Source organism: Sorex fumeus, unplaced genomic scaffold, assembly GCF_029834395.1.
Source record: "Sorex fumeus unplaced genomic scaffold, SorFum_2.1 ptg000037l, whole genome shotgun sequence".
Classification (NCBI taxonomy): domain Eukaryota; kingdom Metazoa; phylum Chordata; class Mammalia; order Eulipotyphla; family Soricidae; genus Sorex; species Sorex fumeus.
In genome coordinates, this window is record NW_026606094.1 from 14,517,543 (window position 1) to 14,537,727 (window position 20,185).

General features: G+C 36.9%; 1 protein-coding gene across 1 annotated transcript in view; it reads right to left on the bottom strand.

Annotated features, from left to right (window-relative positions):
- The window catches only part of CFTR (CF transmembrane conductance regulator), a 178,606-nt gene that overhangs the window by 93,585 nt on the left and 64,836 nt on the right, over positions 1–20,185 (bottom strand). Inside the window, exons 8-11 of the mRNA XM_056118608.1 lie at positions 17,819–18,065; positions 15,026–15,118; positions 6,708–6,896; positions 2,340–2,531 (exon numbers count right to left, since the gene is read on the bottom strand). Of these exons, the coding sequence (XP_055974583.1) occupies positions 2,340–2,531; positions 6,708–6,896; positions 15,026–15,118; positions 17,819–18,065 (721 nt within the window). The remainder of the gene's footprint in view (positions 1–2,339; positions 2,532–6,707; positions 6,897–15,025; positions 15,119–17,818; positions 18,066–20,185) is intronic.

Sequence of the window (20,185 nt, forward strand, 5' to 3'; positions counted from 1 at the left end):
TTGTGGCTATTTTATGTATCTGTGCTCAAGTTCCTCCACACTTAAAATCTAAAACCTCCCCTTCAATTTTCCCTTCCCCACAGGGATACTTGTGTTTTGCTGGTGAAGGTGGGATGGGAACATTGTAGCCATAAAAGATAAGTGTGTGTATGTGTGTGTGTGTGGGAGGGGGGTAGGGAGTTTGCCTTGTATGCAACCTACCAGGGTTTGATTCCTCCGCCCCACTGGGAGAGCCTGGCAAGCTACTGAGAGTATCCCACCCGCACAGCAGAGCCTGGCAAGCACCCTGTGGCATACTCAATGTGCCAAAAACGGTAACAAGTCTCTCAATAAAGATGTTACTGAAGCCTGCTCCAGCAACTGGATGAACAACGGGAGAACAGTGCTACAGTGCTACTCTTGTAAATCAGTATCTCCACAATAAATTTAAATTATTTTTAAATATAATAATAAAGGGTTTTTTTAAAAAAATTTAAAAATTTGCCTTCTGGAAGGTTCTCATTGGCCACTTTCGAAGGTAGGAATACCAAATTAACAACAATACAACAATTAAAAACTCTGAAGTTACTGAAAATAGGGAAAACTTCTGACTTTGCCAAAGGAGTCTAAGGCTTCTGATTATTTTTATTGCTACTCCCAGCATCAATGCTGTCAATGTAATCCCCTCCTTAATCTTTGAAACTGTAAGCCTCACAGAAGAATATTTTTTGAGCAAATTTCTTACAACTGACATTCCTTACTGAAAAATATTTCTGGAAGAGGCATTCAATAAGAATTTACCTTTCTGTCTACCACAGTGCTAGGTGGAGTTTAGCAAAATAAATTTTTTTAGAATCACTGTTCTCAAGGAATTTGCCATGTAGTTGGATAGATAATAGCACAAGAAGAAAAAAGAGAAAAAGAATAAAGGAACATTCGGTAAAGAGAAGAAAACAGCACATTCTCAAATGTTCATTTTACTCACTACATCTGACTGTGTAAAATGCAAGGAATTTTAGAGATGCCTGAAAAATATTGCCCTTCCTAGAAGGACCAGAAAGGCCAAATCAGTTTCCCGCTATAAGGACAGAAAGTAAGAGGGACTCAAGGATGATTAGAAAATAAAAGCTAAGCGTCTCACAGATTTTTAAGCATCTTAAATCTCACAGATTTTATGGCAAGGTATAAAAAGAAAATATTGTATATTTGATAAAGCAAAATATGTCACTGTCATTGTGAATATTTTTTGAAGTGCATCTAGAGTCATGCTCTTTGGCTTTCTCTCATAACCTCCGAGTGGTAAAATACTATTCCTAAAAGAAAGATTTCAAGAAATAATTCATAAAAGAATATTTTCTTTAAAGAAAATACATTAACTTTTCAGGATAGCTTTTAATTTGTATTATGCTTTGAAAGTAAATGTAAAATAAGGAGTTGGAGAATAAAAACCCATCATTGAGTCAATATATAAGTAGAGAGCCATTTATATAATCACTACAGAACTTGCTCATAATTGTAGCTTTTATGTACTCTATAACTGGTATTTCTATTTTTTATACACTATACATTAAGCATTTTCATTTCATTATAATTTTTTATGAAAGGTTATATAAGGGATTCCATTAATACCAAATGCAATTTCTCACGATAATGATTTTTAATCAAGATCACCATTCAGGCAATACTGTTTATACACTACATAATAAATTTACTGTTCTAACATTTATATCAATAATTATTGAATCATCCATCACACAATTTATCTACTAAATAGCACAGGTCCTACATCATGACTTGGAATATTTTGTATACTTTCAGATTTTATCCCATTCTGTAGTCCAATTCCTGTCATTAAATTGATCAGTAGCATTATTTTCATCTTGTTTATTTTGGAGATTTGCAGCCTATAGAGTATAGAAGATTATCTGAAGGTCAAAGGGTAAGATGTAATAAAAAATTATCTCTTATTCTCTTCCAACTATTCAAAGCTTATTACCTTAACTTACGTAGTTTTTAAGGTCATTGAAGTCTTCTTATCTCATTTTCAAGTATCTTTTCTAAATTGCGTACTATAGAAATGCGCATTGAGGACATTCATTTCACTAACTGGTAAATAAAATTCTCCCGGTTTATCAATTTTTTAAAATCATAATCAATATAGCCTAGCATTTAAGAAAGTTTTCTTGTGTTTCTGCAAACTTCAGACAGGATCATACATTTTTTTTATTAACTGACTTACAAGTATTATGGGCTAAAAAAAGTATGTATAGATATAGACTGGAAATTGAGCTTAATATATCATTTAAGTAGTTTGAAGCTTTCATGTATAGAATCTGAAAATTTTCACAATTCTTACTTACCTCTTCTAATTGACATGCTTTGATGACACTTTTATATCTGTACTCATCATAGGAAACACCAAAGATGATATTTTCTTTTATGGTTCCAGGCATGATCCAGGAAAATTGAGGGCAGAATGAAATTCTTCCACTGTGCTTAATTTTCCCTTCTGAAGGCTCCAGTTCTCCCATAATCATCATTAGAAGTGAGGTCTGAAAATAAAAGCCACTATTATTAGATCATCTGATCAAACCACGCTCACGATGTACTTGCCTCTAATTGTAATCCTAAGAAAAGATATTCTTATTTTATAAGATTCCATGTGCATACATTTCAAATGTATTGCTCTTCCTTCCGGTTATAGGTTTTCTGCTGTACCAAAAGAAATAAACAAACCTAAAACAGAGACAATCACAATAGAGTGTGTTAAGTATTATGATTGTGGTTCATAAGCACAGAGGCGAACATAATTCAGATAGTTTCAATAGAGTTGAAGGAAGTGAGTGAACTATTAGTAGTAACAAATACCTTGTTGACACTTTTTTATGATTTCAATATACTGTTCAAGGATTCTGTGAATGGATTCACTTTGTTATTGGATCCTCACAATAATCACATGAGGTCTACAGGGAAAACTGAGCAGATGAATGAAATAATAAACACTTTTAGATTGTTAAAACCAATACGGGAGATCTAATTGGAAAAGTCTCCTGGAAGAAGGGAGGAAGGAGGACTGGGTAAATTGAGTCAAAGGAGACAACTGCATGGTTAAAGATAGAGTTGGACTCTTAGATATAGACTCAATGTATTATGTAGATATGCTACTTTAATTTTTTAATTGACTACATTTCACGGGCTGGAGCGATAGCACAACGGGTAAGGCATCTGCCTTGCACGCAGCCAATATGCCGACCCGAGTTCGATTCCTCCGCCCCTCTCGGAGAGCCTGGCAAGCTACTGGAGTATCTCACCCACACGGCAAAGCCTGGCAAGCTACCGGTGACGTATTCCATATGCCAAACACAGTAACAACAAGTCTCAAAATGGAGACGTTACTAGGCCTGCTCGAGCAAATCGATGAACAACGGGAGGAAAGTGACAGTGACAGTGACTACATTTCACAATATGTGTTTACAAAAGTGTGGATATTTAGGATCTTGATGTATATAGATATAAATTCAGATAGCACCTCACTACCACCAAAGTGGCCACAACCTCACACCCACTGCCCTTAGTCACTTCCTGTACACTGCCCTCCCCCTCTAGTCTGGTGCTCACAGTTTGTACTCAGGGTTTGTTAATCAGTAGCTATTGTCTATATCCTTGTTTTATTACCCTGAACTCCACAGATGAGTGACATCAGTTGGTTCTCATCCTCCTTTTGACTTAGTTAACTCAGCATGATACCCTTCATTCCCATCAACTGCAGCATTTTTTTTCCATGTGGCTGCACAATATCTCACTATGATTATATACAGACCACAACTCCTTTATCTATATGTCTGTTTCTGGATATTTCCATTATTTTCAAGTAAAATAATACAGAAGTCAGACAGATATATAATCCAGGTAGTATTTGCCTTGCATATGATTGACCCAGGTTTAAATTCCCAGCATGACATATAGCACCCCCATGTACTACCAGGAATAAGCCCTGAGTAAATCCAAGTGCTACCTATTTCCCCTATGAATATTAACTGTTAAAACTTTAGATAAACTAGAGACATAAAATGCACCCAAAACTTCAAAGTTAGCAACTTCATTATAGACCGTTACAGATGTTCTTCCACATATATATACACACACATATGTTCTTTTATAAAATGCAGAAATAATATTCACACATTTTGTATGCTTTGTCTTAGTATATTATACAAATTCTTGAGTCTTTTTTTTCTTTTAATTGACTATTCTGTCATTAAAAAATAAGATGAAAATTTATCTGTCCAATCCCCAACTGTAAAGATTTAGAGTTCCCCAATCCAATTTTTGATTTTTAAGACAAAGTTGTGATAAATATGTTTGCATGCAAACTCCATAAGCATATTAGAATAATTATGATTAAGACTGGATATACATCAATTACCAAATTGAGTGGAGTGGGATTTAACTCAAAATGTCAGTATTTTTCATTTCATGTTTTAGCTAGATCTTTCGTCCAATAAAATTATGAAATAATGCTTTCCTAGTATTATTAGAAATCATCCTGTTGAGGGGGAGAAAGAGAGAGAGAGAGAGAGAGAGAGAGAGAGAGAGAGAGAGAGAGAGAGAGATGAGAGAAGAAAAGGGGAGATGGCGGGAAGGAAACTGGGATCATTGCTAGTGGAAAATGGACACAGGTAAGGAATGGATGTTTGATCATTGTTTGACTGAAACTATCATGAAAAGCTTTGTAACTGTATATCTCACAGTGATTCCATTAAAAACACAAAACATCCTCTTTCATTGAACTTCTCAGGGTTTCACCACTCCTAAGGAACCACTGTTTTATATATCTTCACAGCTACCTCACAAAAGATGTGATCGGTTGTGTGCAGTAGTAGTCATCTGCTCATTGCTAGCATATGATAATTACTAGCATCTGAAAGTCCTATAATTTCTAATTCCAAAGTTATTTCTTCATATCATACATGGAAGTAATTTAATTTGTTTATTTTTTATTGGTTTGGGGGGGTCATCCTTGGCTATGCTCAAGGTTTACTCCTGGCTCTGTGCTCAGGGATCACTCCTGGTAGGCTTGAGGACATATGAAGTGCCGAGTATTAAGCCAACTTTCCTTCTTTCCCTCCTTCCTTCCTCCCTCTCCCCCTCCCTTCTCCCTTCCTCCCTTCCTTTCTTCCTACTTTCATTGCTTCTTTCTTTTCTTTCTTCTGTCTTTCTTTCACTTCTTATGTCCTTGGATTTAATTCTAGGAAATAAACGTTTTAAGAGTACATTGCATGCTTTTCTTATATTTCTAGAAATTAATGTCTAGTGGGTACAAGAATCTATTTTTGCAGACTTCTCAAACAAATACCTGGTGCCCTTAGTATTATATTGTAAAGCCAGGAAACCCTTTCTCATTATTGATTTAATTCCCTTAAGCCGTGAAATTTATTTCCTAGATTTTGAGATCAAGTGTTTATTATTACCTGAAAAATAGCCCATATCCTTGGAGATAACCATAAAGTACTTTTCCTATAATAAAATTTAACACTTTAAGATGTGTTCACTTTTATTTATTTTTGTTTTGTTTTGTTTTTGGTTTGCTTTTGGGTCATACACGGTGATGCACAGCGGTTACTCCTGGCTCTGCACTCAGGAATTACTCCTGGTGGTGCTCAGGGGGCCATATAGGATGCTGGGAGACGAACCCTGGTCAGCCGCGTACAAGGCAAACACTCTGCCCACTGTGCTATCACTCCAGCCCCGATGTGTTCACTTTTAAATCTATTCATTTATCTTTGGTTTTATAATAATTTGGGTGGATGCTTAATGGCATTGAATAAATTAGCTTTCTAAGTATTTCCTTTAATAGAAAATGCTTTAAATGGGAAATTTAATGAATTCAATAGGAAATTTCCTTTAATACCACTTAATATTTTTTCTCTTACTAAATCACAAAAGGTCCAGGAAGATAGCTCAAAGGGCTGCAGCACATGCTTTGCAAGTAGGAGACCAAAATTCAATCTCTAGAATCTTAGGATCCTTTAAGCACCACCAGTAGTAGCTCCTGACCACTGCTAAATAAAATATATTAATTTATTAAATTCATTTAATAAATAGGCAAATTATACACAAGGCTTCATTGATTCTCCCAAACTTTAATGTCATCTTTCACTTTTGCATTTTTAGTTCTGTGGTTATAGATGTAAAATCTAATCTATGATTTTCTTATACTGTATGTTCTGTTCTTTAAAAATGTCTGCACCAAAGGCTAATGAACATGGACACTTTGGGGCCAGAGACATAGTGCAGTGGGAAGAGAGTTTGCCTTGAATGCAGCTGAACTGGGTTCGATACTCAGCACCCTATTTGGTCCCCCCGGCCCACCAAAGTGATCCCTGTCCACAGAGCTGCCAGAAGTAAACCAGAGCACTGTTACATGTACTCCTCCCAAATGAATACTTTTTAAATTAAAATTTATTAATGTCCAGCAGGTAGAATACACCATATTGACTACTATACAAAACATTTTTTACATTATCAAAGAAAAGTCACTGGAAGTAATGTGAAGCCATAAGAAGATGCTACTACCAATAAAATATTTGAATATTTTAATATTCCATTTGTGCTCCTGATACTCATGTCTGAATTTTCTGAAATTCTTTGCTATACTTCGAACTTTTCTGAAAAAGAAGAACTGCATGTCGTGTTGAGATTTAGTGATGAGAAATAATAAGGACTACCTTGCCCGCTCCAGTAGATCCAGCAACTGCCAACAATTGTCCTCTTTCTATTTTAAAATTGATATCTTTCAGGACAGGAGTACCAAGAAGTGAGAAGTTGCTGAAGAAGAGGCTGTTATCACCATTGGAAATGCCACTATCGTTATTATTATTATTTTCTTTTGCTTTTTCAAATAATCCCCCAAGTCCCTGTGAAAAGAAAAACAAAAAATAAATGGGGTTTTATTTGCAGCTTTCCTCAATAGCTATTTGTTTTATCTATGATTGGTTTCAAAAGCATATTATTCATACATGTCATAGCACATAATTATATAGTTCATGACTTCTAAGGCACGTAATCTACAGCATTTAAAAATTTTAATAATAAGATATAATTATCTTCAGATTGGAATTCTAACCCAGATGTAACTTCTATTCTATCATGCCAGTAATCTTACTCTAAGAATTTCAAATCTTTTTAAAAAACAGTTATCACAGGGAATGAGAATGACAGATAATTCCATGAAATTCCATCTGCATGTAAATAGTTGGAAGAAGAAATTCCCTTTTGAAAATTCCGTTTCTCTGTCCTAAGAGAATTTTTAGAGCAGTGGTACTCAAATTAAAGTAAATAATATCAAAGATTAATAAGACAGAAGCTGAATGGAATCAGTTTCTATATCCTCAACATCCAAATTGCTTGTGCCTAAAATAACTTGCCTCAGAATTTTTCTGCTGTTTTTCATTTTTTCTTTTCTACCTTCCTCTCACAACTATTCTTTCTTCACTTTACCACTTTACAGCAGAGCCTGGCAAGCTCCCCGTGGTGTTTTTGATATGCAAAAAAAAAAAAAAAAACAAAAAAACCAGGTAACAAGTCTCAAAATGGAGACATTACTGGGACTGGAGCGATAGCACAGCGGGTAGGGCGTTTTCCTTGCACGCAGCCAACATGGCTGACCCAAGTTTGATTCCTCCGCCCCTCTCGGAGCTACTGAGAGTATCTTGCTAAAATTCACACAAAATCTTTGCTGGAGCGATAGCACAGCGGTAGGGTGTTCGCCTTACAAGCGGCCAACATGGCCGACCCGAGTTCGATTCCTCCGCCCCTCTAGGAGAGCCCGGCAAGCTACCGAGAGTATTCGATATGCCAGACACAGTAACAACAAAGTCTCCAATGGAGACGTTACTGGGCCCACTCGAGCAAATCGACGATCAACGGGAGGGCCTTTACCTTTACCTTTACTGGTGCCTGCTCCAGGAAATCTATGAACAACAGGAGGACAGTGCTACAGTGCTACAGTGCAGTGCTACCACTTTACACTGAATAAGAAAACTTCTCACCAAACCAAATCTTACTATGCTTTCACTTTCCAAAATGTATATACCCCTAAGGCAAAGATAATGGGAATAGTATGGGGTAATTTGACTTCTCCTAAGAGTTTGTACAAGGCAAAGTCAGAAATATTGAAGAAGGAAATATGAATCTTTCTCATGTTTAAACCTAAGGCAATCTTATGTGTCTTACCTAGATTAGAATCATATATCTCAAATGAGCTGGAGGATGCCATTTCTATCAGCTAAGTATTCATTAATTTTTCTCTTAGTTTTAAATAATTTAGTAGGCAATATGTACTACTGTCTACATTTTATGATAAAGTTACACAATTTCTGACAAAGAAAACAAAGCATATTTAGCTGATTGGCTGGACAATATAAATTGCCTTATAAATGCATTTACTCTCTTGATTGGAAGGAGCTCAGTGTCATAAAACTTGCCCTGCATGTGCACTGAGACTTGGGTTTGATCCCTGGCACCACACATTAAAGAAATGCCCCTCTAGATTTATACATCTCAGAGATTGAAAGAAAGGAAAGTATTAACAAACATTCATTAGTTACAAATTATAAAATCTGATACTTAAAAAATGACAAAAGTTCAATGTTTAAATATCGAATTTATGTAATGAACACGAGTGAAATTTATTTAGATATTGAATGTATGCAATAAACATGAATAAAATGTTCTGTTAACACATGCTGAAGTGAAAAATTTATGAGTCAATATAAAAATTTTAGAGGCATAGAGTTCCTTACAGTTCTTTTAGGGAACACGTAAGTTATGAAGCTTGAAAACCACTACATTGAGATCTTTTCTTAGAGATAGCTAACATGCTCCTCAGCCATCAAACAACTAAAAGCAAAACATTTAATAAGTTGACAATGAAAATATTTAAAAACAAGACAAGTTACTCCTCTCATCCTTATTTATTTAACTAGTCAGTATTTATTATTGCCTCTATAATAAATCCCACTTTAAAAATCCCACTTTGGAGAGTAACATGTTAATATTTATTAATATTGCAACATGTTTTGTGATATAATTCATGCCAAGTTCTATGGGAGTATGTTAAAGAAAGCAACAGAGCCAGGCTGGACCTTGACCAAGAAAATGCCACAAGGAGGCATGGAGGATATAATCGGGATTTCACAAGAGCAAGGAATGATACAGGTGTATCCAAAAAAATAAATTGCATGTGCAATGATTTAGGCTTAAAAGAACAAAATATGCCTCAGGAACTATGAGTAGCTAAGTTAGATGTGTATTAAAAAATGGAAAGAGGATGTGCTTGTAAGGTGGATAATACAGACAAGTAGGAGGTTTTGGTGTACAGATTATGGGTGGGACTTTAATCTAATAAACACTTGGACCAATGGAAGTTTTCTTTTGTTAACTAATCATTTTAATCATTTTCTTTTTTTTATTATCGAATTGAAATCTCATTTTAAGAATTTTTTTTTTCTTTTTGGGTGACACCCGGCAATGCACAGGAGATAGTCCTGGCTCTGCACTCAGGAATTACTCCTGGCGGTGCTCAGGGAACCATATGGGATACTGGGGACCGAACCCATGTCGGCTGCATGCAAGCAAACACCTTACTCGCTGTGCCATTGCTCTAGCCCCCAAGAAATTTTAAAACCACAGACAAGCTGAAAGAAGAAAACAGGAGTCAGTTCCAAGAAGACAGCATGTTTAACATTTCAACTACTATTCCTCCCTTTTTTTACAAAATATATATAAATGTGTACTCATACATATGAAAAAATATGTTTGGTTTACAATAGTAAGAAAAAGTAAAGGTTTGCGATCAGTTTTGTTTTCTGGCTTCTTAAAAATCGTATTTTCGTATTATTAAATATTCTTTTCTTTCTTTTTCTTGAGCCTCCCAAGTGATTCCAAAAACCGCTCTTGGCACTTCTTGGCCAGCCCACTGGCAGTTCCATGCCAAGGTTCAACGATGTGATGCTTCCTAGTGCTGCAGTGCCAGGGATTATAAAACTTCCCTGGCAGTACTTGTGGAGGATTCCAAGACCAGCCCCACAGTGTTTCAGGGCCTCCAAGGCCACTCCTGGTATTATTGGGTTGGGAATGGTGGCTGTAGGTCTGTACCCAGAGATGTCTGGGGAGCCATGTGGGGATCAAGGTTGGGTTAGCATAAGTAACGCATGTGTTTTAACCCCTGGACTCTCTGGTCTCATTAGATACCCATTTAGATATAATTTCAATTGTAGAATAGTGTCTAAGTGATATAAGCGGTTCCATATACTTGGAATCATATTGCTTAAAAAATGTAATTCACTTATAATTTTAATTTAATCAATGATTATCTGATATATGTACTTTTCTATAAGTCATGAAGCAAAATTTTTCATTATTATTAATTACAAGTGTAGCACTGTAGCACTGTCCTCCCATTGTTCATTGATTTGCTCGAGCGGGCATCAGTGATATCTCCATTGTGAAACTTGTTACTGTTTTTGGCATATCTGATATGCCACGGTGAGCTTGCCAGGCTCTGCCATGTGGGCGGGATACACTCAGTAGCTTGCTGGGCTCTCCGAGTGTAATTTTCAGAGAAGAAGGTATATACAATTCCAATTCTTTTGAAAGCAATCCCCGACTTTCTTCCATCAATGTAGAAGAGTTTTCAGTAACCCTTATAAACAATGTCACTTACTGGTTAGGGGGTTATTTTGTTTTGTTCTGTTGCTGCAGTTTTACAGGGAAATAGAATCTCATTATAGAATCTATACAAATAAGTTCTTAGCTGATTTCTACTAATGCTCAGCATTTTCCATTGTTTTTTGCCCTCTGTAGTTGTGAGTGGATTAGTCATATCTATTGTGTTTTTTTTTTCAATCTTTCTTTCATATGTATAACTAATTGGGTGGTAGAAAGCAAGTCATCACAACTGTCTGAGCTTTAGTCTCCTGAGTTATTGAGTGTATTAAGTGAAGATATAGATAAATAAGAATATTCCACAGAAAGTGGCGGTCACTTTTATTCTAATGAGATGGTGTGGTGAGAAGAGAAAAGCTCACAGGTCAGAGAAACTGACTGTTTCACTCTGCATACCTAGTTATCTAACTCTGCTCTGGTTATATAAATTCTCAAAGTCTCATCTTCCTAATACATAAATAGAAATCTTACCTACTCACAAGTTTGGGATGTGGGAGGAGTCATCTATAACTCATCAGGAACTTGTCTTTTGAATGACATAGTAGATGATGATAGCATCAAACCAGATGGTGAACACAGAGGAAGGAATATGTTTTAAAAGCTTGGAGGTGATAAATGTGAAAAGCTGGAGGAATATCAAGCAAGTTGGAAAATATTTTGGAAGTTCAAAAAAGAAAGTAGCATCAACAAAAAACACAGTCAAGTCAGTTGACCCTTGGTGAGATCACCTACAGAGAGCATGAAAATATAGAAGAACAAGGTTGGAACCTGAAGCACATGAAGATTGAAATCCAGGCAGGAAAGATGTGGAAGGCATGTTCGAATATAAATAACATGGATAGAGTGGCTCCTTAAAGCTACATCAAAAGAAAAATGTAAATGCGAATTTTAAAATAAAAGAGACTAGAAGAGCTGTAGCCAGAGAGATAGCACAGGGATTAAGGTACAGGCCTTGCATAAGGCTGGCCCTGTTCAATATCCAGTACCATGTGGTCCTCTGAGCAGCTCTGGGTGTCACCCTGGAACCCTGGGCACCATAGGACTGGAGAAGCATTTCACCCTCAGGTTGGAAGCCTGGTTGGCTACGAATCACTGGGAAAGAGTGCCCAGTCTTAAGGAGCACTGCCTAAGAGGTCCTCCTAGCCCCTCACCCCTCACTGGGACTGGAGAGTCAGTACCGAGGGTAGGGCACTTGCTTTGTACATAGGCAAGCCAGGTTTATTCCCCTAGCATCACATATGGTCCCCTGAGGCCCTCCAGGATTGATGCTAGAGAGCAGAGCCAGGAGTACGCCCTGAGCGCAGCTGGGTGTGGCCCAGAAACCAAAGATAAATAAATATTAGAACACCTTTAATAGACTGGTAAGGAGAGAATACAGATTATGGTGAAGAAAATATGAAAAAAGGTAAAGAAGAAAGAAAGGTCAGATTTGTTAATGAGGCTAGGTGAGCAAAAGTGAGGAAATATATTTTAACTTGAAAACACTTAACTATGGGGGTGGGGTGGGAGGGTGGGTATACTGGGGTTCTTGGTGGTGGGATGGGTATTTGATCATTGCATGACCGACCAAGACTTGAACTGAAAGGCTTTGTGACTGTTTTCATGGTGATTCAATAAATAAATAAATAAGAAAACACTTAACTATAAGAAGGAATCAGCTGGAAAGAGATATGGATAAGATGAAGCAAGATAATAATAGTTCAGTCAAGAGCTGGAAGAAACATATGCATTTCTTTAGAATAGAAAGGATGAAAGAAAACTCTAAGTGAAAAGAGTGAAACTGGAAGTAGCATTCATTCAAGATGATGGCTTCTAGCATTTGGTGATTCCATGATTGAATTCTCACCTGCCAGGTTCCTGACTTCTGTAGTAAAAGGCAAAGAGGTAGGCGGTGTGGTGGGAAGTTGAGCAGATTATGAGGGAAGGCTAGAGGTTTCAAAAAAGCAATAAAATCTATGAGGCAGGGGAGATAATAAAGAAAGTAAGGTGCTTGTCTTGCACATGGGGGACCAGTGTTGATCCCCTGCACTCCATATGGTCCCCGGGCCTACCAGGAGTAAGTGCTGAGCACTGGAGTGACTTTTAAGAAGTTCTGTGGGAAACTTACTGAAGAAAAAGAATTTTCCAAAAGTGTTATTAGGTCTAGTTGAGGATGAAAATCTAGCTAGAAAATTTTGAACAAACAAGAGTGTGCAGTTTTTTTCTGGTTGTTCCACCTTCACGGAGACTAGCAAAGTGAATATCCTGCAGCAATGAACTTAGCAAATGAAAGAAGGTTGATGGCAGAATTTCTGAGAGAACAGCAATTAATGCTATTGGATTAAGTGACTTTGATGAAAGCAAGAGGGATTTTAAAATGAGAACTGAAGAATCTAGAAATATTAATATTGAAAGGCAGGAAGCGTGGGATTAAAAAACTGAGAGCACTGAAAGTTGTAGGATATGAAAGAGACTTCAGACTGTGACATTTCCAAAGTAGAATGAACTCGGTGCTCACAAGACTTGGGACACCTGCGGCTGGAGCAATAGCACAGCAGGTAGGGCATTTGTCTTGCATGCGGCCAACCCGGGTTCAATTCCCAGCATCCCATATGGTCCCCCCGAGCACTGCCAGGAGTAATTCCTGAGTGCATGAGCCAAAAGTAACTCCTGTGCATTGCCGGGTGTGAGCCCCCCCCCCAAAAAAAAAGACTTGGGACACCACTAGGAGAGGAAGCCTCAGAAGGAATTACTCCAGAACATAAACACTATGGGTAAGAGTCAAAGGTTTGCTCATGCAGACAGCAATGTCTCAGACAAGAGGGTCAAGGTTTAACAAGAACACAATCATGCTGTAAATTCTCTCAAGGACTGCCTGAAATTTGAGGTGAAAGTCAAAGACTAGAGAATGAGATGGTAAGTAGGTGGAAACTCATGGTTCAGTAAAAGTGTTATAGACTGACATTTGGGGTCAAATTCCAACTTCAGCTCTTGGCAACTGAGCTGAGTCAAGTCCCCACAAAGTCTCCATTTCTTTATCAGTAGTACTGTAGCACTGTCCTCCCATTGTTCATCAGTTGGCTCTAGCGGGCCCAGTAATGTCTCCATTGAGAGACTCCTTGTTACTGTTTTTGGCATATCGAATATGTCATGGGGAGCTTGACAGGTTTTGCATGCGGGCGAGATACTCTCGGTAGCTTGCCGGGCTCTCCGATAGGGGTAGAGGAACCGAACCTGGGTCAGCTGCATACAAGGCAAACACCCTACCACTGTGCTATCGCTCCAAGCTGCAGCTTTATCAGTAAAATGGAAATTTTAATATTTTTAATGTCATGAGAACTTTAACTGAGACAAAACATATAAAGCGTTACTCCTTGAGCCTAGCACATACCAAGGGCTCATGTACACTATTTTATTAGAAGGAAGAAAAGCAAAATGAAGGGGTTTTTGTCAACAGAGTGGGAAAACAATGATCTAAAAATAGTGTTGAAAAGAGGAATACTTCTTATTTTTCCTTTGCCATTGAAAGCCCTAAAATCAATCTGGTCCACATACATTTCCCCAACTTTTGAGGCATATAAGGAATATTTTCTAAAATGAAGCAAAGTGAAGCCATGGTTATTAAGTCACATTATGTAAATAAAATCAATTCAAGATTTGTGGGCTATGCAGAAACAGAATATTAGTTTCACAATTCCCACCTTTCTTCAGCAGAAATAAGCGATAAAGAAGAAAGAACTCACTAGGTATTTGCAATAATCAAAATTGTTCCGTTAGAGGCACAAGATAACAGATAATTTTATTTTCACAAATATGAATAATTTTTAATAATAAATGGAAATACTTTAGAAATCCACAAGACAATGCATCTGTGAAATGGCATACAGAAAGCCTGTGGGAGTAAAACTTGAGATAAAAGAAGATAGTATTTATTGGAAAATGATTATGTTCAGGAAACTCAATTTCCACAACAAATTTTCAAGATAAACATTAATGTTCCTATTCTGCAGATAGAGAATCAAAGTCTCCACAAAAGTAATTTGATCTGCATTTTACAAAGAATAAGAACCAGAATTCAAATCCTGTTCTCATTTCAATCCTAAACCTATGATTTGTAGTCCTTCCAAATCTATCATGTTAAGCTAATTATGACCTAGAGAGGAAAAATGATGATTTTATACTATATTTGGTAATCCTGGGTCTCTATTTCAAAATCTCTGCAGGTGTTTCCCCTTCCAGTTCTATTATCCTTCAAATTTGTTTTCTCATTAGGATGAAAATCAAATTTACAAAGGAAGAAAATGCTTAAATATTTAGAGCAATTTTTTAAAATTCTGACCTCTTCCCAGTAAGCTGTTGCATTCACCATCTCTACTTCTGTAGTTGTTAAGTTATACTCCAATGTCTTATACTCTTGCTTTTGCAAGAAATCCTGTTTAAAGAGAGAGCAACAACATATTTAGAACTGGAATAGCACCAACCAACCAACCAACAAACAAACGAAAATCTTACTTAGCAAGCACTAAAACTTATCATATTTGAAATGCACTCTTTACAGTGTGATATTTGAGGAATTTGGGATTAGATAATAGGTAAATCACTTGCTGCATGCAGCCAACTCAGGTTCCATGTCCTGCACTGCTTATGGTTCCCAGAGTACCACCAGCAGTAACGATTTTCTTCTGTTCTCTTTTGTTCTCTTGCTATATCTTGCTGTTTCTTCCAGGTTAGGTTTCTGTTCCTCTCCACTGATTCTTCTCTTTGATGTTCTCTGTTCAGATTTGATTGTCTGTTTCTACATCCCTTCCACCTTTCTCCTGACCACAGAACCAGGAGTTAGCCCTAAGCACAGCCAGGTGTGCCTCAAAAACAAATAAATAAATGTGTGATATTTGATAAAAAACTTCTTTTATGCAATAGATCTTAACACGTCACTGTTTGCTCCTATTATATATTCAACTTTGTTAGAAAAACATCCAGGAATTGGATAAACATCCAAAAGGACATCCAGGAATTACATCCTAAAATGTTTATTTTCAACCAAAAAACAGAGGGGAAAAATCTACTGTTTTTAACTGTATAATACCTTTGTCAATAGAAACATAATTATTATCATATATCTGAATTCTGTAAAGTACAAAGATCTTCTATAATTTAAAGTATCAAGCCTTAATTCCAAAAAGATGTGTTCTATTGCAGTATCCAAAGCAAAATATTCCTCAGAAAGATAAGAATGTAAGGAAGAAGTAAGTCTGCACATTCTGTTATTTTTGCTCTAGAGGTTAGGAAAACAGCCTGGTCTTAGATTCAGCATAATGATTTTCTTTTGTTCTCTTTTGTTCTCTTGCTGTATCTTTTGGTTTCTTCCAAGTTTGTTTTCTGTTCCTCTCCACTGACTCTTCTCTTTGATGTTCCCTGTTCAGATTTGACTGTCTGTTTCTACATCCCTTCCACCTAAACACTGATTCTCACTGATTTTCACTGATTCTCTCTCTCTCTCTCTCTCTCTCTCTCTCTCTCTCTCTCTCTCCCTCCCTCCCTCCCTCCTTCCCTCCCTCCCTCTCTCTCTGTCTTCCCATTTCTCTCTCCCCCTCTCCCTCCCTCCCTCTCCCCCTCTCTCCCCCCTTCCTTCTCTCTCTATCCTCCCTATGGATTGATGAGATAACAAAGGAAGTAAGAATATTCCAAAATTTCCCTTCCACCCCCTACCCACCCATGGGCTAATAGGTTAGTGGGTTAACAGAAAAAAGAATATTACTACAAAATTTGTTCTGTTTCTGGCTATATTCACCAATTTGTATACATCTCAAACTCACAGTCTTTTTAAAAAATCTATATGATCAAGGGAGATGAGCATGTGGAGACTGGGGGTGGCAGGACCTCTCTGAGGGGGATATAGTCACAGCTTGTAGAGGATGATGACCCAGTTTTCTATCCACTCCAATTCTTCAAAGGATACTGAAGACATGATTTATTACACAGGTGGCATCTCCCAATAGCAAATGCTGGCAATTAATTCAAATAGTTTTTATAACCACCCCCCTTTTCGGGAGGAAAGAGAACCACACCCTATGATGTAGTATTTACCATGAGGTGCTCGGGATCAAGCTCAGGGCTCCTATAGGCAAAATATAAGCTCCGGTGCTTTGACCTATTTCTCCAGCCTTCAATGCTTTTCTTATTTTTTGTTTTTTGAGCCACACCCAGCTATGTTCAGGGCTTATTCCTGACCCTACACACTCAGAATCACTCCTGAAAGGTCTCAGGAGACCATATGCTGTACCCAGAATTGAACCCAGATCACTTGCATGCAAGGTTAGCATCTTACTTTTTTACTCTTACTGTTAACTCCCCAGAACCTAATTTTTTAAATGTAAAGATTAAAAAAAAAACAAATCTAGGGGTCAAAACTAAATTTGTAGTCCAATATATCCAAATTCAGGTCTAAATTAACAAGTGGAAGAACCACCTTAAACTCTTTCATCCTTCCTCCCCACTTTTATTTACATCAAAGTATTTTATTTTCTGGATTAAATATTTAATTTAATATTAAATATAAATAACAAAAATTTGATTTGCACATTAACTACAGAATTATAACCACACACAAGTACATGATGGTTATTTAATTAGCCCTTATAAATTGAATTTCATTACCTGAGGACTTTAGAACTATTTGAGCCATCGACTACATCAGCATTGCTGGGATTCTAAAGTAATTAATGTGGCATAAAATGCCATTCTAATCCATCTTACTAACCTGATAAATGCTTGTAAAATTTTAAGAAGAACATGTATATATTGCTAGCTGAAATACCTTATAAATCACTCATAAGTCTACCCATCTTTTTTGCACATTTGTCAAGTTCATTAGCGTCAATTTTCTCATATGAATAAACTCCTCCAGAATACACAAACAATATTTTCTTAGTTTCTTTGACTCAAGATCATAACAAGGGCCTTCATTTTCTTTCATTACAAGTACTCATAAGATCAAATATAGTCATCAGGAGAAAAGTCTACAAATTATATAGGTCTAAGACCAAGTATTAATATTTACAAAGTTTGCCATTATAAAAGTTTTAAAATGTTCTAAACCCCTTGTATGTGATGTTCATTCATGACACATTACCTGTATTTTGTTGATGGCTCCAAGAGAGTCATACCATGTTTGTACAGCCCAAGGAAACTGCCGTGTGACTGCCATGCGCAGAACAATGCAGAATGAGATGGTGGTGAATATTTTTCGAAGGATAATGCCTTTGAGCAACGCATAGGGAAGCACGGACAAGAACACTACAAAAAACCCTGAGAAGAAGAAAGCTGAGCTATTGAAGTATCTCACATAGGCTGCCTTCCGGGTCAGTTTCAGTTCTGTTCTATAAAAAATAAATAAATAAGATTCAGGATGTTTTCTCACTTCTCAACTGGGCATTTGGGAATCTAAAATCTGAATGTGGGTTCTGGTCTTTCTGTCTATGTTCTGCTCTGGATGCTATTCTGTCTAAGCTGTGTGCTTTGGAAAAAATTATTTCACTTATGTTCTTGCTGCTAGATTACCTAAAAGGGTAATCATAATGCATGTACTGCTTATGATACCCATGAATACAATTTTTAATTCTAATTAATAATATCAATTCTTATTAATATGACTGCTATATTCATTCTGTATCTCTATGATGTAATGAGATTAGCGAGACTTATATCATTTTTTACTTGTTGGCTGGCTAGTGTTTGAATTAATTAAATATACATAGGAATAATAGTGTGGCAAGATTTGCAAAGGATTTGAAAGAAAAAGCACATTACTGATTCCCTCATGGATTCTTCTCATTTAGAAATTGTAGCCGGGCTCTGGAGAAAACTGAAAATAACATATAACACAGAGCAGTGGTTCACATATCTAAGAATGAGTTTTTAAAAAAATACCTGAGAAACTCATTAAAATTCAGATTCAGGCCCACCTCTTAGAGCTACTAATAGACTAAATCTGTGATAAGAGCTAGAACTCACATTTTTAAAAAGAACCCAAGTAATTCTCAAAGCAGAGAGCTAGCTCAAAAGACTGGTGTGCATGCCTTGAATGAGCAGAGCTTCAAGTTCAATCCCTACATAGCATGACCGCCCCCCAAACACTGCTGGCTGGAGACTGAGTTGCCCCCAAGCACCACAGAGGTCACCCTGTGGCTCCCAAGCACTGTTGGACCCCATTGGTTGTGGGTTGCTTGATGTGGTCTTTGGACCCCCTGAGCAATGTTTGGCGGTGCCTCCACAGAAAAAAAAAGGACTTTGCAATGTGAAGCTCCTTATTATAAAATCAGAACAGAGTAGATTCTGTCAGACTCCTTCATTCTACTCTAGTTATTTGCAATCATATTATAATTCCAGTCTTCTACTGTGAACTGAAAATATGAGCTATTTTTTTTTAAGACACAGATAAGAGGTTTAAATGCCCAAGAGGGAGAAAACAGGGAGTGTGGGAGCTGGCCAGAACACAAGAGCAGAGTGCTGCTTTCAACCTCTGTTCCTCTATTAAAGGACCATAAAGTTTGGAGTCACTGTGAATCTCTTCATTAAGTTCTTGAAAGGAGCAAGCAGCAATCATACTGATAAGTAAAGAGGCTTCCAGTGGGAGGAACAACTGTTATGCTGGCATTTAGGATCTAGTTTCCCATTCTTATATAATCCAGAAAAAGCCATTCTCATTTTGAAATAAAATTCAAAGGCAATTTATTTTTAAAGTATGAAGAAAAATTTAATCCCAAGAACACCAATGAGAAAAATGAAGTTCACTGTGCCCCACCTAGGCTGTGATTCATGGTCTAATGAGGCTTATCTCTTTCAATTATTTGTCATTGAAGATAGATTATGATTTCACAATCTTCCTGATGTTTGACTCTTGGCTCACCCAAACATATAGCTTCACATTCTCAAGCCAGCTTCTCTCCCTTTAAAACAATAAAATTCATGCCCATAGAATGTTCTTGTAGGACTGTTGACAAGATAAAGGACTACAACAGAGGGCCAGACACTTAGTATCTACAGTGTTGTGTCCATGGCTTTCAACAACTAAGGATATGGACTTCAGGATGATACTTCAAAAATATAGAAAGTGCTGTTTATAAAAATACACACTTGTCCAAATTATCATTGAACTGAATAATAAATAATTAAAAAAAAATAAGGTGACATTAGAGAAAAATATAAATCCAAGAACATTTATGAGTTCTCCATAAACTTGTACTTTCCATAATTAAATCACTAACATTTTGTGAGTTCTAAAGAATTTTTTATCCATTTCTTTAAAAAAAAATTAGAAGTGACTTTATGGTCAAAGAGCAATGAAGGAACAGATTTTTAGGGAACTTTGCAAAGTCCAGTTCCCAAGGCTGAGCTAATCACTCCTTTGAAGTGCATCCTTGCCAATTTTTCCAGAACATTGTATTTGCTCTTTTGAGTAGAAGCAATTCTTGCTGTCCCTTATTTACGTCAGCACTGT